The sequence below is a fragment of the Tursiops truncatus genome, chromosome 19 (assembly GCF_011762595.2).
Source record: "Tursiops truncatus isolate mTurTru1 chromosome 19, mTurTru1.mat.Y, whole genome shotgun sequence".
Classification (NCBI taxonomy): Eukaryota; Metazoa; Chordata; class Mammalia; order Artiodactyla; family Delphinidae; genus Tursiops; species Tursiops truncatus.
The window spans coordinates 55999359-56023038 of record NC_047052.1 but is presented as its reverse complement, the minus strand read 5'-3'; the positions used below and the strand labels follow the sequence as shown (position 1 = coordinate 56023038).

The window sequence follows — 23680 nt, the reverse complement described above, 5'->3', positions numbered from 1 at the left end:
ATCCTGTCCAACGTGGCTGAACTTGGATTCCGTGGTCCATGGGGGGACTGGAATTGCCTTCCTGGCTTCCAGAGCCCTCACATTACTATCATCCGGGGACAGGGCCTCCTATTTCACCATCCTGCTGACATCACTCCCACACTGCCCTTTATGCTGTAGCAGAAGCTAGTTGAGGCACCCCCATTATGTCAGCCCTTATTCAGCCCTTATTCTTGCCACCCATCCAACTGGTCTCCTGTAGACTTTTTTTTTTTTTTAAATAAATTTATTTATTTATTTCAGGCTGTGTTGGGTCTTTGTTGCTACGCGCGGGCTTTCTCTAGTGGCGGCGAGTAGGAACGGGGTGGGGGGGGCTGCTCTTCGTTGTGGTGTGCGGGCTTCTCATTGCGGTGGCTCCTCATTGTAGAGCGTGGGCTCTAGGGGCGCAGGTTTCAGTAGTTGTGGCACGCGGGCTCAGTAGTTGTGGCTCGTGGGCTCTAGAGTGCAGGCTCAGTGGTTGTGGCGCTCGGGCTTCTCACTGCGGTGGCTTATCTTGCTGCGGAGCACAGGCTCTAGGCACGCAGGATTCAGTAGTTGTGGCACACGGGCTTAGTTGCTCCACGGTGTGTGGGATCTTCCCGGACCAGGGCTCGATGTCCAGCCAGGGAAGCCCCTGTAAACGTTTTTAATTCTTCCCTTCCCTTTCTTGCTTAGCTGCACTCTGATAGTGACTGCCCTCTAGCTAAAGTTGTACTGTGCACCTGATGTTTACTCCTCCAAGACAACACTCCCTAGCACTCCTTTCCTTTGTGGGCATTCTTCATTCCAGAAAGAACATCATGGAACGATAACCTTGAGGACCACCAGAACCTGTTCCGGAACCACCTGACGCCAGCCCTAATAATCCCAATGTCTCCAGAAGAAAGAAGAATGAAGACCACATCAGCCCCGACCCTTATCTACAGCTCTGTTTTCCACCCTGAAATTATAAGACCCCTTCCTATTGCCCAGGAATCAAGGCACAGTTTTGAGGGCCTTAGCCTGCTGTGGCCCCCTTTGCCTGGCAAAGTAATAAAGCTACTCTTTTCTACTCCTCCAGGTTCTGTCTCTGTGTTTCTATTCGGCAGCAGTGAACAGAGGCCGGGTTTTTGGTGACATTTACAACCCTGATGAATCCATCTGAGGTCACTGTCTCCACTGCTTTTTGCGTTAGTGGCACTTTTCAAAAGGCACCTAATTCCACAGTCCTAAGAGTTACTGTTCCCCCTGTAACAATCACATTCCAGAGATTCTGCACATGACAGATCAGCCCTTTCCACCTGTATCCCAACACAGTAGTGAAAACCTTAGCAGGGGACTTCCCTGGCGGTCCAGTGGTTAGGACTCCGCGCTTCCACTTCAGGGGTCACGTGTTCGATCCCTGGTCAGGGAAGTAAGATCCTGCATGCCGCGTGGTGCACCAAAAAACACAAACAAACAAAAAGCCCTTAGGATTTGCCCTGGGATAATATGCCAGGGTCTGTCTGTATGTTCCCCACTGCTAGTATTGGGGTCCTCATTGGTGTCTGGCTGGTAAGTGATCAATTCCAGAATCCCATCTTCACAGTTTTATTCCTAGGATGGCTTCTGGGGTTAAGTTTCTTGAGTTGGGTTTCTTAGAAACAGCTTGAAATGGGTGCTTTTGTATAAATGATTCAATGAATGAGTGTGCTCTGAAAAGGAGTGAGGCCAGCACAACCCGGCAGGGGTGAGTGGTGGGTCTTGGGGAAGAAGCCAAACACAGATGTGGTTTGTTCTCGTCCCCCAGAGAGCTTGACAACAAAGCACACCACGAATCTGCTCCTTTCCTAGCACAAGGTGTTAGTCTTTAATATTTATCTCTGCAAGTCATTTGCTGGGTGCCGTTTGTTTTTCGGAAAGCCTAATCTTCCAGGAAAGATGTCTCTCGTTTTGCTCAAAGCAATGTTGCAGATAAGAGGGCACCTGCAAGCCCTCAGCAGGCTCCCTCACAGCGGCTGGAGCATAAGTGCGTCGGTGTGGTGATCTGAACAAGGTATCCCCTACAGAAACATACACGCTAAACTCTGAGTAGTTACTAATTATGAGATGCCAAAGATACAGAGGGAAGATATGATTGGGGAATGGCTACAGAAGAAGAGGTAAGTATATTAATATATGTAATGTTCTGTGGTGGACTTTCATATACTCACCAATATGGGAAAGTATTCACTTTTATTTTTTAACAGGTTAGAATTCATATGAGGTTTAAAATATTGTTTTCTTTCTTATTCTGTGTGTTTGAAATATTATATAACTTTTTGAAGCTGGCATGGCTTACAGTTAATAAGGAACATGATTCTTTTGTGTGTGTGTGTGTGCATGTATGTGTGTTCCATTAAAACTTCATTTATGGCACTGACATTTAAATATTATATGACTTCCACCTATTATGAAATAGTATTCTTAGAACATGGTTATTTTCAATGAACCACATATTGAATTGTAGGATTACAATTTGCTTCCTATGAGCGTGCTCGAACACAAGAACATCAGGAAACTCAGCATCTATATCTGATCCAGGAATATAAGGCCATTATTCCCATGGGAATAGGTCTTGAGCGAGCCCAGCCATCTTCTCCTGGTATATTTTATCAAAGGCTTCACTCTGGGCCACTGTAAAGTGACTTTTCCAGTCCCCAATGATTCCTGTCAAATATACAAAAAAATAAGTCCAGATCAGGTTTATAAATAAGGTCTCAAGACTTCACTTGAGCGTCTTCTGTGTCTGTCACCACTGCCAATCTGTCACGAACACTGAACTGGAAATTGCAAGGCAATATAACCGAGTGGTTAAAAGTTTCTTGTCCAGAGTCCGACGGCCACTGGTTTTTGGTAGTATATTTGAGTCTCCAGTTTGCAATCTGTTTATATTGTGAGGTTTGAATAATCACAAAAGGCAACCACAACAGTAATAACACCTAACCTACATGAAGTAATTTCTCATATGCCAGGCACTGTGTTAGGATATTACATGTATACCTCATTTAACCAGCCACACATTTCTTTAGGACAGTGGAGGTTCTTTTCTCCCACGCTGCTCTTACCCTGGGTCGTGTAGGTAGACATGGTGTACTTGTGATTGATTGCTACCCCCAAATCATGCCTTCTCTTTCTTTTTATTTTATTTTTTATTTTTAGATGTGGACCATTTTTTAAAAGTCTTTATTGAGTCTATTACAATATTACTTCTGTTTTACGTTTTGGTTTTTTGGCCACGAGGCATGTGGGATCTTAGATCTCCAGCCAGGGATCGAACCTGCACCCCCTGCATTGGAAGGCGAAGTCTTACCCACTGGACTGCCAGGGAAGTCCCTTTCCTTTTATTTTTAACTCTCCACCCTTGAATATCACCGCAAACAGCACTACCCAGTGTTTTGTACCTTGCAGTTTTTTCTACCTCGAATGCTCTTCCCTTGGGTAACCAAGCAAACAGTCACATGTCATCTTTTCCTTGAGGTCTCCCCAGCCCCACTCTTGTACACTGCAGGTTGAAAATGGAAACTACCCACTACCTGCCATCAACACCCTCATTCCTTCTGTGTAGTGAACATCTTTGGTCTCTAGTATAGGGTCTCAACAGAAGGCTTGGCCTGGAGCTAAGTCACATGTCTTTCCCCTCATTTTTCTTTCCCCAGGGTTTCTATTTGCCAGCTCCTTTTGGTGGAATAGATATTCCCATTGTCAATACTTGTAAAGGGAGGGTCACTCCATGGGGCGAGGGACCACACCAGTGTTGTGAGCGGGAACTCTAACAAGAAAATGTGAGGGTGCTCTACACAACAACCAACACCGAGGACATGAGTGGGGACAGGGAAATACATTATTCATAGGCAGGGCTTCATCTTCACAAGTTTTCTTTAGGACCTTATAAATATCCCAAATCATTCCTTAAACTCTCCAAGTCAGGTGCCACTTTTGTGATTTTATAGACTCAGATATTTTCCTCGCCCCATATCTTAGTTTATCCACAGAAGCAGAGGAATTCTCTGTCCATTTCTTCCAGGTCCTAAAATTAGAAATGCTCAGGCATAAAAAAAGAATGAAATTCTGCCACTTGCAACAACATGGATGGACTTGGAGGTATTATGCTCAGTGAAATAAGTCAGACAGAGAAAGACAAACACTGTATTTTATCACTTATGTGTGGAATCTAAAAAATAATACAAATGAATGGATGTAACAAAACAGAAACAGACTCACAGATATAGAGAACAAACTAGTGGTTACCAGTGGAGAGAGGAAAGGGGGGAGGGGCAAGATAAGAGTAGGGGATTAAGAGGTACAAACTACTATGTATAAAATAAATAAGCAACAAGGATATATTGTACAGAACAGGGAATGTAGCCATTGTTTTGTAATAATGTTAAATGCAGTATAATCTATAAAAATACTGACTCACTATGCTGCACCTGCAACTAATCACCTGCAACTAATATAATATTGTAAATCAAATATACTTCAGTTTTAAAAAATGCTCTCTTACCTTTTCTCATGAAACCTTTGCTTTGATCCATAAAGATATCAGGTGATCGGGAATAATTGCTATTGTATTATCTCTCACGGTCTTGAAGGATGCATTCTTGAGGACTGCATTCAGTTCTTCTGGGCTTAGCTTCTTGCCCAAGAAGTGGCTGAGCGTCTCTACACTAGCTTGTATGTCCTAGGATGAGAACCACAGAGAGTGGAAAGAAAATGACAATCGGGGAAAAAGAGAGCAAACAGAGACAGCAGAGAGTGATGACCAGGCGGAGACAGAAAATAAGCGAAAGCAGGAAGAGGATGAGCTCGTCATGCTCGTCTGGAAATGTGCAGTCCAAGTGTGGGACAGAGGAGTGTTTATAAGAGACAGTCTATTTATTTTTTACTTTATTTTTATTTATTTATTTATTTACTTATTTATTTATTTATTTTTGGCTGCATTGGGTCTTCGTTGCTGCGCGCAGGCTTCTCATTGCAGTAGCCTCTCTTTACTGTGGAGAACGGGCTCTAGGCTCATGGGCTTCAGTAGTTGTGGCTCAGGGAAGTCCTGAGACAGTCTATTTAAAGTTACGTTGGCCACGGGCTTCCCTGGTGGTGCAGTGGTTAAGAATCCGCCTGCCAATGCAGGGGACACAGGTTCAAGCCCTGGTCCGGGAAGATCCCACATGCCGCGGAGCAACTAAGCCTGTGAGCCACAGCTACTGAGCCTGCGCTCTAGAGCCCGCGAGCCACGACTACTGCGCCCATGTGCCACAGCTACTGAAGCCTGCGTGCCTAGAGCCCATGCTCTACAACAGGAGAAGCCACTGCAACGAGACGCACATGCACCACAATGCAGAGTAGCCCCTGCTCACCGCAACGAGAGAAAGCCCACACGCAGCAACGAAGAGCCAATGCAGCCAAAATGAAATTAATTAAAAAAAAATTTACGTCGGCCACTTTCTCTGGAGGTCAGCCAATGCTTCCTATGAATACTGACATATTCAATTCCTATCAGTCGGTCTGGGAATATGTAAATACTTTTGCCTCTATCCTGACCCTGCCAAGCCCCATCTGCCTTCCATACCCACCGGACACTGCCCCTGGGTTCCCAGATTGCTTCAGATTTTTGCCATGAAATCGCTGATAGCCCTCAGTATGTTACTAAACTCTTTGTCAGTGCCTGCATTAAATGTTGTAAAAAGAAATAAATGAGAAAATTGAAGAAAGAATGTGTACAACCTAAGGAGGTCAAAGAAGAAATGACCCCTCTTGATTTCCTCCCAGGGATTAGATCCGATTGAAAGGGTAGAATAGAAATATTAAAGAATGGATGAGAGAGTGGCATGGACTTATATACACTACCAAATGTAAAATAGATAGCTAGTGGGAAGCAGCCGCATAGCACAGGGAGATCAGCTCGGTGCTTTGTGTCCACCTAGAGGGGTGGAATAGGGAGGGTGGGAGGGAGACGCAAGAGGGAGGAGATATGGGGATATATGTATATGAATAGCTGATTCACTTTGTTATACAGCAGAAACTAACACACTATTGTAAAGCAATTATACTCCAATAAAGATGTTAAAAAATTAATTAATTAAATTAAATTGAACGAATGGATGGAAGATAGACAGCCATGAGATGGAGCTAGAGAGAATGGTTACCTGTTGCAGCTCCTCATACGATATCACCAGGAAATTCTCTTTTCCTTTCATCTGCAGCCAGTTGTGAACATGGTCAAACCACGATCCATACAGCACTGAAAGAGAAGCGGAGAGAGAAGTACCTGGTTCACTCTCGTGGACCCCACCGCCTCGGGAATGCTGCCCGCTTGATGCACACCCTATGTGTCTGATGAGCAAGTGAGCAAAGCGGGAGGAATCCTTGTCCTTTCCTTTTCGTTGACGTGAGAAATAGAATTTCTGCCTTTACTGCCTGGATGGCCACCAGGTGGTGCCATATACAATGCAGTATTTAACATGGGCATCTAGGACTTCCCTGGTGGCGCAGTGGTTGAGAGTCCGCCTGCTAATGCGGGATATACGAGTTCGTGCCCCGGTCCGGGAAAATCCCACATGCCGTAGAGCGGCTGGGCCCGTGAGCTATGGCTGCTGAGCCTGTGCGTCCGGAGCCTGTGCTCTGTAACGGGAGAGACCACAACAGTAAAAGGCCCCCATACCGCAAAAAAAAAAAAAGAAAAAAAAAGATGGGCATCTATTTAATAATGGGTAACCAACAAGGACCCAGTATAGCACAGAGAACGCTGCTCAATATTATGCAACAACCTAAATGGAAAAAGAATTTGAAAAAGAATAGATACATGTATATGTATAACTGAATCACTTTCCTGTACACCTGAAGCTATCACAACATTGTTAATCAACTGTACTCCAACATAAAATAAAAAGTTTAAAAAAATGTGTCACATCTACCTGTGATGAGATTTTTGAACTGTAAAAAGAATTCAGTTAGCAAATGAAAGAGCTAATTTTAAACTCCTAATTTGGAGTCCATGTCTTTGTTCTTTCTGCTATGAATACAGTTTCTTTCCCCTATACCAGAAACACATGTCTTTTGTATGTCCTTCACCCATCCCAAACCTTTGGAACAGCACATAGTGTGGAAAAAAAATTTTTTTTCCTTTCACAATGTGCATTTGAGGAGTTGTAGGTCAAATGATCCTGTCACTTAGACATTGTTGAATAAGGCATTAGACACATGCAAACCTGTGTCTCTTCCCCTGAGATATTTGGTCTTCATATCAAGAGTAAACTTTCCAGAGGAAAAAAAAAAGAGCAAACTTTCTGTCTCTCCTTGTATAACTGCACAATACTATATAAGTTCCCCAATTCAGAAATGGTCAGCTCTCTTTCATATCATGCGAACCAAACTAGCAGAAACCTATGTTGAGACAAAAAAAAAAAGAAAAAAAATTTCTCATATTCTTTTCCATTGTGGTTTTTTACAAAATATTAAATATAATTCCCTGTGCTATACAGTAGGACCTTGTTGTTTATTTATTTTATACATAGTAGTTGTATCTGCTACTCCCAAGCTCCTAATTTATCCCCCCAACTTTCCCCTTTGGTAACCATAAGTTTGCTTTCTATGTCTGTGAGTCTATTTTTGTTTTGTAAATAAGTTCATTTGTATCATATTTTAGATTCTACATATAAGTGATATCATATGGTATTTGTCTTTCTCTGTCTGGCTTACTTTACTTAGTATGATCATCTCTAGGTCCACCCATGTTGCTGCAAATGGCATTATTTCATTCTTTTTTATGGCTGAGTAGTATTTCATCATGTGTGTGTGTGTGTGTGTGTGTGTGTGTATCGCTTTTTTTTGTTCAGAAGATGAAAATTTCAAGGAGAAAGGTGCAGAGATATAAGATCTTCTGTTTAATCCCATGGTTCCAGCTATTCCTACAGGAATATAGCTCGTTGAATTCTTATGCTGGATTCACTGAGACGTGCTTGAATTATTTATCCTGTTTAATTATAATTGCTTGGACTTCCCTGGTGGTCCAGTGGCTAAGACTCCATGCTCCCAATGGAGGGGACCCGGGTTCCATCCCTGGTCAGGGAGCTAGATCCCACATGCCGCAACTAAGATTTCCAATGCCGCAAATAAAAAGAACCCGCATGCCACAACTAAGACCCGGTGCAGCCAAATAAATAAATAAATAAATGTTTAATTATAATTGCTTGATCTGTTTTTTATGTTTAAGGTTGTTTGCAACTAAGGGTTTGGTATAATTAAATAGGAGAGATAGTTGTGTTTGACATAATTAGATGATAAACTCCAAGAAGTTAAAAAAACAAAAGGCAAGATTTTTCCCTACCTTGCAATAAAGACACCTAATTTTTTCTTACAAGTGTGGAGCAGGTTTCAGCACAGTCTCAATTATTACACTCCCAAATTCAATAGGGAAATTGAGGCTCCTAGAAGTTAGGTCCTCCTTCTGCTGAAAAAACAGCTAGTAAAATGTTGAACATTCACTGTCTGCACACAGACACTGGGAACTGTTTTTTTGTTTGTTTGTTTTTTGTTTTTTTTTTGGCCGTGCAGCTTGTGGGATCTAAGTTCCCCGATGAAGGATCGAACCCATACCCACTGCAGTGGAAGCACAGAGTCCTACCCACTGGACCACCAGGGAAGTCCCCACTGGGACCTCTTAAAGGAGGGCATTTCATCCAGGAACGTCCAAGATTATGGCCAGGAGGAGCATGTTTGTGACAGGAAAAATTGTAGTAGTTAAAAATATGTTTCCTCTGTGGCTCTACAAGGGAATCAAATAGGATTCCAGAGCATTGGACAAGCTGACACAACCGAAACAGGTGTTTAAAATTTTTTGGCATTAAAGCCCTTTAAAAATATCTTTGATGGAAATCCAGATCCAAAATTTTAGAGTTTTCCTCAGAAATAATATTTTTTTAATCAAAATATTACATAAGTTAAATTCCAAGCTCTTGGGAATTCCCTGGCGGTCCAGTGGTTAGGTCTCCACACTTTCACTGCTGTGAGCGCGGGGTCGATCCCTGGTCGGGGAACTAAGATCCCACAAGCTATGTAGAGCAGCCAAAAAAAAAAAAAAAAACCAAGCTCTTTAATACAATATTTAAGGTTGTCTCTGATGGTGACCAGGCAGATATTAGTTGCTTCTTTTATATATATCTTTACTGGAGTATAATTGCTTTACAATGTTGCATTAGTTTCTGATGTACAACAAATTGAATCAGCTATATGTATACATACATCTCCATAACCCTTCCGTCTTGAGCCTCCCTCCCACCCTCCCTATCCCACCCCTCTAGGTGGTCACAAAGCACCGAGCTGATCTCCCTGTGCTATGTGGCTGCTTCCCACTAGCTATCTATTTTACATTTGGTAGTGTATATATGTCCATGCCACTCTCTCACTTCATCCCAGCTTACCCTTCCCTCTCCCTGTGTCCTCAAGTCCATTCTCTATGTCTGAGTCTTTATTCCTGTCCTGCCCCTAGGTTCTTCAGAACCTTTTTTTTTTTTTAGTTTCCATATATATGTGTTAGCATACGGTATTTGTTTTTCTCTTTCTGACTTACTTCACTCTGTATGACAGACTCTAGGTCCATCCACCTCATTTAGTTGCTTCTTTCTTATTGCACCCAACTCTCCAAATTTTACCAAACTCTTCTCTCCTCATGCCCTTTCCTGTACTTGTCCTCTGTCGTTGTTCATTGGTAGCCTACGCTACAAACTTTTCTCCACATCTCAATTTTTAAAATAGTTAGCAGTGGATTCTAGAGGTCACTCTGTAATAGAATGGCAACATTCCATTTTTTTAAGTTGAGTAGCATTTCATTATATATTTGGTGGCAACTTTATTTTTTGCTATTACAAATAAGGATAATTTGAACAGTCTAGTAAATCCATCTTCTGCTTCTCCCCACCGCAACTTTTTTTTTTGTATTTTTGCTAGTGTATTTTTTTCCACTGGAGAAAGGGGAGTTAAACATGAATGTGTAAATGCTAGAATGTTAGAATTTGCAAGATGACCCTACGTGGGTTAGTACTGTTATCCATGCCACCAGCAACATATGAGCGTGTTGGTCTACCCAGAGTCTCACCGCCACAGCGTGAGTCAAATGTTTTGAATGCTAGCTGTGCTAGAGCAGAGTGATAGCCACACAAAAGTGTCCACAGCCTGATCCCCAAGTCTCTGCATACGTTACTTTTCATGACAAAATGGACTTTGAAGATGCAATTAAATTCAGGATCTTCAAAGGGAGAGATTATCTTGGATTATCCAGGTAGAAACAACGTAATCACAGGTCCTTATGTGAGAGCGGAAAGAGTGTCAGAACCAGAGAAGGAGATGTGATGACAGCAGAGTGTGGAAGGATGTGGTCCACGTGCCAAGAAATGTGGGCAGCCTCTAAAAGCTGGAAAAGGCGAGAAGTGAATTCTCTCCTTGAGCCTCAAGAACAGAATGTAACCACACCCGCCATTAATTTTAGCCCATACGGCATATTTTGGATTTCTGAACTCCAGAATGTAAGATACTTTTTTGTTTTATTTATTTAGTTTAGTTTAGGCCACGTCAGGTGGCTTGTGGGATTCTAGTTCCCTGACCAGGGATTGAACCCGGGCCCTCAGCAGTGAAAGTCCTAACCACTGGACCACCAGGGAATTCCCAATTTTCTGTTGTTTTAAAGCATTAAATTTGTGGTAATTTGTTACAGCAAGGAGAGGAAAGGCATACACTTTCCACTGTGACAGATGAGAAACTGTATATCATTGTAGTTTGAATTCATACTTCTCTTATTTTGAGTGTGGTGAATTATCTTTTTATATGTTTATTATATTTAGAAAAAATTGGGGAGAACACAAAGCACATTGGCTAAGATTTCTGTTGTTAACAGGAGGGACTACAGATTTAGCGACATCTAGGTTTCGATTACAATGTGGTTGTTTAAATCATGGGACAGTAAGACCTGGGGATGAGACGCAGAAACTTCCCCATTCCACCTGGAGTCCACATTTTGCGTCAAACTCACCATTTCCTTGAAGGAACCGTTCCGAATATTCTTAAAATGATTCTGGCTCTCTGATCACCTTTACCATTTTCCAGAAATGATAACCGGAAGTAATAACATCTCTGGGATTTCTCATTACATAAATACACTTAAATTGTAAAAAAAGAGAAAATGAGAATAAATGTATCCATTTCCCTTGCTCCACGCTTTTCACAAATGGAGAAAATGCCAACGCCCATTAAAGTGTCTGGCTACAATTTAGTCTTTAATTCATTTATTTAACAAAATATATTTAGAACCCACAATGTGCCAGACATTTAGTTAGATTCTATAGAAGGAGCAGTGTATAATATATGGATTGTTTCTGCCCTTAAGAACCTTATGATACATGGAATGATGGTCTTTAAAGTTTTGAGAGGCAGATGATGTTATTACATTTTGAAGAAGTCTGACTTTTATTGGGATTCTGCCCTATTCACTGCTATTCCTGGAATTTCATGTTCCAGGCCTCACTATCTTTTCCTAGGAATTTCTACGATATCAGTATTTCCCAGGTACTAATCAGACAGATGTGAATGGCCAACTGTATATAAGGGTTCGTTTATAATATTCAAAATGATGGCATGAATAAACTCATGCTGCTGTAGATGGTGAAACCTCAAGAGGAAACAAACTTTCAGGGTTCTCAAAACAAACTTTTTAAAAACAAAGGAACTAGTTTTATGTTAGTAAACCTGGGCTAGGACATGCTGGATCAAGTGTTATATCAGGTCATTTCCAATTCGGATCATTGCTTTACTCCACTGCGGTCATAATCTGAGCTGGGTAACACTTATATGTGGAATCTAAAATATGACACAATTGACACAAATGTTTAAAATCAAATGTCAAATCTAAAATATGACACAAACACACAAATGTTTCTCTTCTGTTCTTATTTACAGAACAGAAACAGACTCACAGACATAGAAAACAAACGGTTACCAAAGAGGAAGGCGGGGAGGGATAAATTAGGGGTATGGGATTAGCAAAGACAAACTACTATATATAAAATAGATAAACAACAATAAGCAGATTCTTAATCTACTTATTATATTTCTTAAAATAGATATAATTCATTGAGTATGCTTTAGGCTCTGATCTAAGCTAGGCTGTCAGTAAAAAATGTGGTCGCTACGGAAACTAACAAATTTTGTCTGTTATTGGTCTTTTTTCAAATGATCTACACATTCCTTTCAGATGTGGCTTGAGGTCATCTTAATCATCACATTCCTCCCAGCCCTTAGCACAGATGAATAAATCCTGCTGGTTTAAGCACACAAAAATGGAGCTTCAACGACATTGCACTATTTGTTCATAGACAAAATCTGGAGAACTGAGGTTCAAACCAGAATTTTCTGGCGTAAAGTCATAATCATTTTACAGAGTGTGGTCTTGGACTATTTTTTGTTTGTTTGCTTTCCTGTTTCATGTATTCTTTCATTCATTCAATATTTTCTTTCTTTATTATTTTATTTTACTTAGGTATAATTGACATACAACATGATGTTCGTTTCAGGGGTAAAGCATAATGATTCCAGATGATGACCACAATAAGTCTAGTTAACACTGGTCACCAGACATAGTTACAGAATTATTTTTCTCTGGTGATGAGAATGCTTAAGATTTACTCTTTCAGCAACTTTCCAATATGCAGCGCAGCATTATTAACTAGTGTCACCAGGCTGTACATCACATCCCCATAATTTATTTATTTTATAACTAGAAGGTTGTACCTTTTGACCTCCTTTACCCATTTTGCCCACCACCCACCCTCCACCTCTGGCAACTACCAATCTGTTCTCTGTATCTATGAGCTTTTTTTTTTTTAATTTTGGATTCCACATATAAATGAGATCAAGTGGTATTTATCTTTCTCTATCTGACTTATTTCACTAAGCATGAATGTCCTCAAGGTCTATCCATGTTGTCACAAATGGCTTGATTTCATTCTTTTTCATGGCTGAGTAATATTCCACTGTGCAGTTGACCCTTGAACAACATAGGGGTTGGGGGTACTACCCCCTACACGGTGGAAAACCCAAGTACTGCTATCTCTGCTTCAAAAGCAAAGGAACTGATACTCACCCAAGGGCAGGAAGTGGAAACAGTTTGGATAGAATCAGGACTCAAACCCTAATTCTTTTGATTCCACATACTGTGCTCTCTAATCGAACAGAAACATTTCCCCACACTTAGTTAATTTAAAAAGCAATAAAATGGGGCTTCCCTGGTAGTGCAGTGGTTGAGAATCTGCCTGTCAGCGCAGGGGACACAGGTTCGATCCCTGGTCCGGGAAGATAACACGTGCCGCGGAGCAACTAAGCCTGTGCACCACAACTACTGAGCCTGCACTCTAGAGCCCACGAGCCACAACTACTGAGCCTGCATGTCACAACTACTGAAGCCCATGCTCCTAGAGCCCATGCTCAGCAACAAGAGAACCCACCACAATGAGAAGCCCGCGTACCGCAATGAAGAGTAGCCTCCGCCCACCACAACTAGAGAAAGTCTGTGCACAGCAACGAAGACCCAACGCAGCCAAAAATAAATAAATAAAATAAATAAATTTATTAAAAAATAAAAAGCAACAAAATGAAAATACAGTACTATATTTATTGAAAAAAATCTTTGTATAAATGAAACTCACAGTTCAAACTCATGTTGTTCAAAGGTCAACTGTGTGTATGTATGTATATATACATATATATATATATCTCACATCTTCTTTATCCATTCATCCATCAGTGGATACTTATGTTGCTTCCACATCTTGGTAATCATAAATAAGGCTGCATTGAACATGGAGGTGCATCTATCTTTTCAAATTAGTGTTTTCGTTTTCTTTAGATAAATACCCAGAAGTGGAATTGCTGGATCTAATGGTAGTTCTATTTTTAATTTTTTGATAAACCTCCATGCTGTTTTCCATACTGGTTGCGTCAATTTACATGCCCACCATCCAATATTTTCTTAAATCTCTATATTGTTTTAAGCATTCTGGTAGGTTGGTGTAAAATGGTAAAAAAAAAAATAAAAAGTTACAAAATAAACCTGGTCTTCATAATCATGGTGATCACAGTAAAATAAATATACCTGACAATAAACAAGCAAACAAATAGAAACATAGTACAATATTAATATTATGAAAAACACTGTGACGTTAGAATATTTTGATCATACTTCCACTATCACATCACATACGATTGTTTGAGGGAGTTTCATACATGTTTTCTTCTTCCTTTTATGTATTTATTCATTTTTGGTTGCACAGCAAAGTGATTCATATATATGTATATATATATATATATATATATATATACACGTTTTCAGATTCTTTTCCATTATAGGTTATTACAAGATATTGAGTATAGTTCCCTGTGCTATACAGTAGGGCCTTATTGTTTATCTGTTTTACATACAGGCGTGTGTATCTGTTAATACCAAATTCCTATTTCATCCTCCCCTTTCCCCTTTGGTAACCACAAGTTTGTTTTCTATGTCTGAGAGCGTATTTCTGTTTTGTAAATAAGTTCAGTTTCACACAGTTTTGATAATACCTTCGGTGTCACGTTTTAAACTATAATCTAAGATGAGTGAAGATGCATATTTACAGCACAGGGTCACTCAATGTTAGGGTCCTCCTTTAGGGGTCCTGAGATTATGCCTCAGAGGTCTGTGGATCTATTAAGTGGGAAAGACATGCCCTAAATGATTTCACGATTAGAAAGACCCAGTGGGATTTCAAACATGTGTTCCAATCCTACATTTCTTCTGAAATACAGATGCTGATTTACAGTTGAGACACCTCCCATATGGTCATATCAATGTTGGGTACCTAGGGGTTGGGGGTGCAGCCAGGGTTTATTTAATTAAGGACCGAGTATTCTCTGGAGCAGCAGCAGGGAGATTGTCTGGTGTGTGCCACCATAGCTTGGAACAAGCTTTTCTAATATGCTCACTTCACTGAATCACATTTTTTTAAATTTATTTTTTTAATTGAAGTATAGTTAATTTACAATGCTGTGTTAGTTTCAAGTGTATAGCAAAGTGATTCAGTTATACATACATGTATATCTAATTTTTCAGCTTCTTTTCCCTTATAGGTTATTACAAAATATTGAGTATCGTTCCCTGTGCTATACTTGTTGTTTACTTATTTTATATATAGTAGTGGGTAACTGTTAATCCCAAACTCCTAATTTATCTCCCCACCCCTACCCCTTTGGTAACCATAAGTTGGTTTTCTATGTCTGTGAGTCTATTTCTGTTTTCTAAGTAAGTTCATTTCATTAGTGTCATTTTTTAAGATCCCACATATAAGTGATATCATATAACGTCTGTCTTTGTCTGACTTAACTTCACTTAGTATGATCATCTCTAGTTCCATCCATGTTGCTGCAAATGGTATGATTTCATTCTTTTTTTGGCTGAGTAATATTCCACTGTATATATGTACAACATCTTTCTTTTTTTTTTTTGCTGTACACGGGCCTCTCACTGTTGTGGCCTCTCCCGTTGTGGAGCACAGGCTCCAGACGCACAGGCTCAGCGGCCATGGCTCACGGGCCCAGCCGCTCCGCGGCATGTGGGATCCTCCCAGACCGGGGCAAGAACCCGTGTCCCCTGCATCGGCAGGCGGACTCTCAACCACTGCGCCACCTGGGAAGCCCGTAATACATCCTTCTTAATCCCAATCTTTGGCTTGGTCGTGTCTTTTGGTTCGATGCCCACCAAGAGGGGTATCCAGTTTTTGGGTAACAGTGGGTCATGGGTCATTGTCGCCCCTCACAAGATTAAGAAAGAAGTTTATCTCCTGAGGAGGTCTGGTTAAGGCAGGTGCACAATACACATTGAAGGGGAGGGAGGAGGCCCAAACAGGCAGAGAAAATTCTTACATTTAAATTTTCTTGTCTTGACATAAAATATGAATTGGATTTCATCACAGGTGTTGTCACATCACTGGAGGAATTCACTGTGATCAGCGTAGGGACTTCCTGGGTGGTCCAGTGGCTAAGACTCCGAGCTCCCAATACAGGGGGCCCGGGTTCGATCCTGGTCAGAGAACTAGATCCCACATGCATGCCACAAAGAAGATCCTACATGCCGCAACTAAGACCCGGTCCGAGGAATAAAGACGCAGACGTAGAGAATGGACTTGAGGACACGGGGAGGGGGAAGGGTAAGGTGGGACAAAGTGAGAGGGTGGCATGGACATATATACACTACCAAAGGTAAAATAGATGGCTAGCGGGAAGCAGCCACATAGCCCAGGGGCGGGATAGGGAGGGTGGGAAGGAGACACAAGAGGGAGGGGATATGGGGATATATGTATACATATAGCTGATTCACTTTGTCATACAGCAGAAAGTAACACAACACTGTAAAACAATTATACTCCAATAAAGATGTTAAAAAAAAAAAGAAGACCCGGTCCAGCCAAATAAATTAATATATATATATATATATATATATATATATATATATATATAAGTGTGATCAGTGTGACTGACAAGGACAGGACTTGAAAGCTTGGGCCTGGTTTTCTGCAGATCCCACCCCATGTGCCTTTACCTCTGCTGATTTTGTCATGTATCCTTAGCTGCAATGAACCATAGCTAGGAGTACAACTCTACGCTGAGACCTGTGAGGCTTCCTAGGGAATCATCCAACCCGGGGGTGGGCTTGGAGGCCCCCAACACACCCACATTCAGCCCTGTCTGCCTCCTCACCCTGCCAAGTCGACCCCACATCTGTTGCCCCCCAGGCTGGGTTTGCCTTGATGCACCCTCCTTCCCGGTACTTGCCACCGATATCCAGGTGTATGGATATACTTTTTCAAGCTCATCTAGATTCCATACATACTTTTTATATTTTCTTCCAGTATTTTACATCTTTTTTTTGAAACAACCAGCTATGTGATTTTGCCTGAATAACTATTATGGGATTCAGTTTCTTTATCTGGCAAATTAGGGGATTGGTCTAGTCTTATTCATGGTCCCCCTCAGGCCTCAAATTCAAAAATATTGTATGACCGCGTGTCAATTTTTTTTTTTTTTTTGGCGGTACGCGGGCCTCTCACTGTTGTGGCCCTTCCCACTGCGGAGCACAGGCTCCGGACGCGCAGGCTCAGCGGCTATGGCTCACAGGCCCAGCCACGCCATGTCATGTGGGATCTTCCCGCACTGGGACACAAACCCGCGGCCCCTGCATCGGCAGGCGTACTCTCAACCACTGTGCCACCAGGGAAGCCCCCGGCATGTCAATTTTTAAAGCCTATATATGAGGTGGAAAACTCAAATGTTTGGAGGTGTTAGACACACAGGATCAATGAGTGAAGTGTGGTAACTATGGCTGACAGTGAACCAGGCAACAAAAGACCATCCAAAGCTGTGTAACCAAGACAACCTACCACCTGGGAGAAAATATTTGCAAACGATGAGACTGACAAGGGTTTAAACTCCAAAATATACAAACAGCTCATACAACTCAATAACAAAAAAAACCCCAAACAACTCAATAAAAAAATGGGCAGAGACCTAAATAGACATTTCTCCAAAGAAGACATACAGATGGCCAACAGGCACATGAAAAGATGCTCAACATCACTAATTATTAGAGAAATGCAAATCAAAACTACAATGAGCTACCACCTCACACCAGTCAGAATGGCCATCATCAAAAAGTCTACAAATAACAAATGCTGGAGAGGGTGTGGAGAAAAGGGAACCCTCTTACACTGTTGATGGGAATGTAAATTGGTGCAGCCACTACGGAAAACAGTATGGAAGTTCCTCACAAAAGTAAAAATAGAACTACCATATGATCCAGCAATCCCAGTTCTGGGCATATATCCAGAGAAAACCATAATCCGAATGGATACTTGCATCCCAGTGTTCAATTGCAGCTCTATTTACAATAGCCAAGACATGGAAGCAACCTAAATGTCCATCGACAGATGAATGGATAAAGAAGATGTTGTACATATATACAATGGACTATTACTCAGCCATAAAGAGGAATGAAATAATGCCATTTGCAGCAACATGGATGGACCTGGAGATGGTCATACTAAGTGAAGTAAGTCAGACAGAGAAAGACAAATATCACATGATATCACTTACATGCGGAATCTAAAATACAACACAAATCAACATACCTACGAAAAAGAAACAGACTTGGAGAGAACAGACTGGTGGTTGCCAAGGGGAGGGAGGTGGAGGGGGAGGCATTGGGAATTTGGGATTAGCAGAGGCCAACTAGTTTATATAGTATGGATAAACAACAAGGTCCTACTATATAGCACAGGAAACTATATTCAATATCCTGTGATAAACCATAATGGAAAAGAATTTGAAAAAGAATATATATATATATGTATATAACTGAGTCACTCTGATATACAGCAGAAATTAACACATTATAAATCAACTTTACTTCAAAAAATTAGAAAAAAAAGCTGTGTGACCTTGGGGAGGGCACTCAGCTTCTCTGTGCCTGTCTCCTCATATGCAAAATGAAGATGACAGCAGAATCCACTTCAAAGGCTTGGTGTAGAAACCCACGGAAGTCATTTGCATACTGCATTTAGCAAAATATCTAGCAGGAGACTAGAACTTGACAAAAGTTAGCCAGTACTATTATTAATGATTTTAAAATTGAAATAATAAGAAACTACCCTTTAAGTTTCAGGGACAATGACATGAGAATAATGCAGGTAAAGCATAAGCACGTAAGAGACACTTAATAAAAAGTCACTGTATTAGTCAAGGTTCTCCAGAGAAACAGAACCAATAGGAGATATATCGATACAGATATATACTGTATATTTATTATGAAAAATTGTCTTATAATAATTGGTTCACGATTGGCAGAGAAGTCCCACAATCGGGGAGAACCAGGAATGCCAGTGGTTCCAGTCCAAGGGCAAGAGAAGACCAATGTCCCAGCTCAATAGTCAGGCAGAGAGAGTGACCCCTACCCATTGGGGAGGACCATCTGCTTCACTCAGTCTACCGATTCAGACACTAACTCTTCCAGAAACATCCTCACAGACACACCCAGAAATAAACATCTGGGAACCCTGTGAGCCAGTCAGGTTGGCACATAAAATTAACCATCACAGTCCCCCAAAAAGAAGGTGAGGGAAGATTTATTTTGAAAATACCATAAGACCATATTATAAGACATCACAAAGTGGTGAGCCACGGGCTATAGCCAGCCTCCACGTGTGTTTGGCCAATATAGTGTTAGCAAAAAAATTTTGATTAGTTCCCATTTCTGAAAATGGAGATGCTCTCCACATGCATTGGAATTTCTTGGGGGGGGTATCACAATTTAAGAGAATTAATTCTAGGTCTGCATTCCACGTGGCGACGCTTTGCTGGAGATTTGGGATGGCTTCGCAGCATGCAACAATTCCCATCGCTCCCTGCGTCTCACAGCCAGACAGCTTCCCTCACTTGCCCCATTCGCCTGGCTCCCCCGAGGGAGCCGAGATTGAGATCCCCGGTAGAAGCAGCACCCCTAGTTCCGTGGAGCAATTGCGGGATGCGGCCACCAGGTGGCACCACGGCTGCGTGCTGTTCAACCACCAGGTGGCGCGCGAGTCATTCCCACGGGCCAGGGTCTCTCAGAAGAGCATCTCACACCTACCAGAGGCCCTACTATGTACCAGCAGCCTCACGTGTTTCTTAAATCAATCCTCACGCGTACACAGAGGGAGTCATGCTTCCTACGTGGCAGCGGAGGCTCAGAGACAGAGGCTGTGACTCAGTGTCTCCATTTATAAGACAGGCGTTGCAGCAAGGATTCCATGAGATGGTGTGTCACGTTGTTGGCAGAACTTCTGCTTCGTAGTCAGGGTCTTTCCAGCTCCGGGGTGGAACCCTGACTTTCAGCTGGTCCGAGGGCAGCCTGATCAAGGCTACACTTCTTGGCCTCCCTTGCAGCCGGTGTTCTGGGCCATGGGACGTGGCATAAGTGGTGTACCCTCCTCACCCGCCTTCACCTCATCTCTCCTCCTTTACATTTCCCTGAGCTTCTTCCCAGAAATTGTCCCTGGGGTACCCCCTGCCCCGCCTCCCCTCCCCCAGCTCGGGTGAAGGAAGTACTTACTTGCTCATGATCCCCTGGGAGCCTGTACTTTTCCTCCTCATAGCACTTTTCACATTCTTATGGTTACCTATTCATTTGTCTTCCCGACCCCTGCCAACACCACCCCATCCCAAAGGTGTCTGCAAGGTGCAGCTGACAGCCTCGTGGCAGGGCAGGCACTCTTGAGCGGCAGGAACGAATGCGGACGTGCTTCTGGACTAAAATGCCAGGCTCTCAACCTGGGCTGCGCCTCCTGGGGAGTTTTTTTTTTTTTTTTTTGGCCCCAGCTTCATTGAGCTATAACAGACATATAACACTGTGTAAGTTTAAGATATAAAATGTGTTGATTTGATATATTTATATATCGCAATGATTACCACCATAGCATTAGCTAATGCGTCCATCCTATGACATAATTACAATTTCTTTAAAAAAAAACCATCCCAGCACCACCTGGAGCCAAGTGAAGCCCAGTGTCTGCGATGGGGCCCCGCCATGGTGATTCCAAGGGGCAAGAGATTAAGTAAATGCTATAGGTTGCTGTGAAGCTTTGCAACTACGAAGGACCAGACCTTGCCATAATTTAGCGGTTATCAGGTTTCTATGACCCTTAAAGTACTGAGTAAGAATCTTAACTTTCTCAAGTGTCTGTAAGGAGCCTAGCGCTCCTTAACTGACCCTTCAAGTGGTCAGAATATAAGCAGCTTTGGGCGGGAAAAAGCTCTTTGCAGGAAAGAGCTCTCTTCAGAAGGCATCCCTTTGTCTTGTCACTAATCTTAAACCAGGTGCCCCCATGCTCTACTTATCTCCGGCCCTAACACACCTTTCAAATCTTTTGATCACACAATACCTTGCCTAACCTGTTGGTTTTTCCGTAGATCAAAGATGTAGAGGGGCTTCCCTGGTGGCACAGTGGTTGGGAGTCTGCCTGCCGATGCAGGGGACACGGGTTCGTGCCCCGGTCCGGGAAGATCCCACATGCTGCGGAGCGGCTGGGCCCGTGAGCCATGGCCGCTGAGCCTGCGCGTCCGGAGCCTGTGCTTCACAACGGGAGAGGCCACAACAGTGAGAGGCCCGCGTACCGCAAAAAAAAAAAAAAAAAAAAAAAGATGTAGAAATGAAGAATAAGTAATTAACTGATGACCAGACCAGATCTCTTCCCTAGCTTCCCCTTCAGTAATCCTTCAAACAAACTGTGTGAACAAGATAGCATCTAGAGAAAAATCACAAGAAGTCAACAAGACTGCACACAGCCTGCACACAGTGGAGGATGGTGATGACTCTGACCCCCCATCTCAGTGATTAACCGAGATGACCTCCCTGTTTCCCTTTAAAAGTTTTCATGACAGAGCAGAATCTTTAGAGGTGGTTTTGGGGAGACGCTGAGTCCACCATCTCCCCAGACTGCTGGCATCCTGATAAAAGGCAGCTTTCCATTCCACCGACATTTGTGAGTATTGATTGGGCAGGCGGCAAGCAGCAGGAGTGATTCGATAACAAGAAGCCACAAAGAAAAGTCTTGGAGTGTTTCCCTCCTCCCACCACCCCCAACACAGGATGACCGTATCAGCCGGGTTTCCTAATCCCCCTAAGTTTATCCCTTCTCCACATCATTTTCAAACTCGAGCACATCGCACATCAGAACCAGCTGAAGGCCAGTTAAAACACGGCGTGCTGGCCACACTCCCTGTGTTTCTGGTCTGGAGTGGGCCCCAAGGAATTTGCGTTTCTAACAATCTCCCAGAAAGTGCAAGTGTTGCTAGTCAGGGGACCCGCAATTTGAGAACCATTAGCCTGAGTACTTTTTTTTTTTTTGGCCGTGCTACACGGCTTGCAGGATCTTAGATCCCCGACCAGGGATGGAACCCTCGCCCTCGGCATTGAAAGCGCTGAGTCCTAACCACTGGACTGCCGGGGAATTCCCAGCCTGAGGACTTTTTAGATTTTAATTTTCATGAAATAGTAATGAGCTCGTACTCAGACTGGCTCTCATCTACATGAGGTAGATGCATCTGAGACTTCCCCTGCCCTGTGGGGTGGGCACCATGATGCAGGCGTGGAAAGGCATTGGGAAGGCAGGTGAGGCAGGCCCTGTATCACCACCAGACTCCCCCAAGGCTCGGAGGATCACTCGGAGGTGCGTGGGCTGTCCTGGTCTTGCTCAGAGTCAAAAAGAAAGGTGGGGGGGGGGGCTTCACTGGTGGCGCAGTGGTTGAGAGTCCGCCTGCCGATGCAGAGGACACGGGTTCGTGCCCCGGTTCGGGAAGATCCCACATGTCGCAGAGCGGCTGGTCTCGTGAGCCATGGCCGCTGAGCCTGTGAGCCATGGCCGCTGAGCCTGCGCGTCCGGAGCCTGTGGTCCGCAACGAGAGATGCCACAACAGTGAGAGGACCGCGTACCACAAAAAAAAAAAAAAAAAAAAGAAAGGGGGGGGCCTTTCCTAGGGGCACAGAGGACCGAGGAATCCAGAAAAGGGTTACATGTTCCAATTCTGACACCAATTACAACGCGTGTTTTTTTTACACAACACCAAGCAATTCTCTGACACCAGCTGGGCGTCCAACAATTCAACTCAATTCTAACAATATCTACCCAGAGACAGCTTCAGATCCCACAGGTTAAGGGCTCAGTCCCACAAGACTGCCCTGTCCCCTCCATGTCAGACACCAAACACATATCCAGGTTGTCACCTGTGCTTCTGACCCACTGGCTATGGATTTGAGGCTACAACGACCCCCTCCTTGGGCTCAATTAACTGGTGAGAGTGGCTCACAGAACTCAGAGAAACATCTTACTTACCAGATGACCAATTTTTTATTTTATCTTATTTTATTTATTTATTTTTGGACGCACCACATGGCATACAGGATCTTAGTTCCCCGACCAGGGATTGAACCTGGGCCCCCTGCAGTGGAAGCGTGGAGTCCTGACCACTTGACCACCAGGGAACTCCCACCACATGACCAGTTTATGATAAAATAATGTAACTCAGGAATAGCCAGATGGACCAGATGTATAGGGCAAGGTGTGAAGAAAGGGCTTGGGGCTTCCATGCCCTCTGCGGTGCTCCGCTCTCCCAAATCTCCATGTGTCCACCCACCTGGAAGCTCTCAGAACCCCACCCTCCTGGGCTTTTATAAAGGCTTCATTACCTCGCCATGCTTGATTAAATCCCTGACCGCTGACAATCGCCAGTCGCTAGGCTGGCGCCCCTGGCAACCAGTCCAGAGTCCCTACGTGCTTGCCAAAAGCCATCTCACTAACGTATCAAAAGCACCTTTATCAACTCTCATTACTTATGAAATTCCAAGGGTTTTAGGAGCTCTATGCCCTAAAGAATGGGAACAAAGACCAAATATATGTTTCTTATTATAAACCACCCTTGGATATTGCTATGAAATCGCTATATCAGAGATGGCAAAACGCGTGGCTAAGGGCAGATCTTTTGACATTAAGGAGGTGTGCTGGGTCTAGTTACTTGCTCTGTGTCCCTGTTCAAGTGAGGCAGCCTGCTTCAGGCTTGACTT

General features: G+C 42.9%; 1 protein-coding gene across 1 annotated transcript; it reads right to left on the bottom strand.

Annotated features, from left to right (window-relative positions):
• Nucleotides 1-1929: 1929 nt before the first annotated feature.
• Nucleotides 1930-23313, bottom strand: LOC101328492 (sulfotransferase 2A1-like). The gene is given in 5 exon segments (XM_073795674.1): nucleotides 1930-2685; nucleotides 4523-4585; nucleotides 4588-4699; nucleotides 6162-6348; nucleotides 23306-23313. Coding segments are annotated over 5 exon segments (483 nt in total). The 3' UTR covers nucleotides 1930-2572.
• Between the last annotated feature and the right edge of the window lie 367 nt (nucleotides 23314-23680).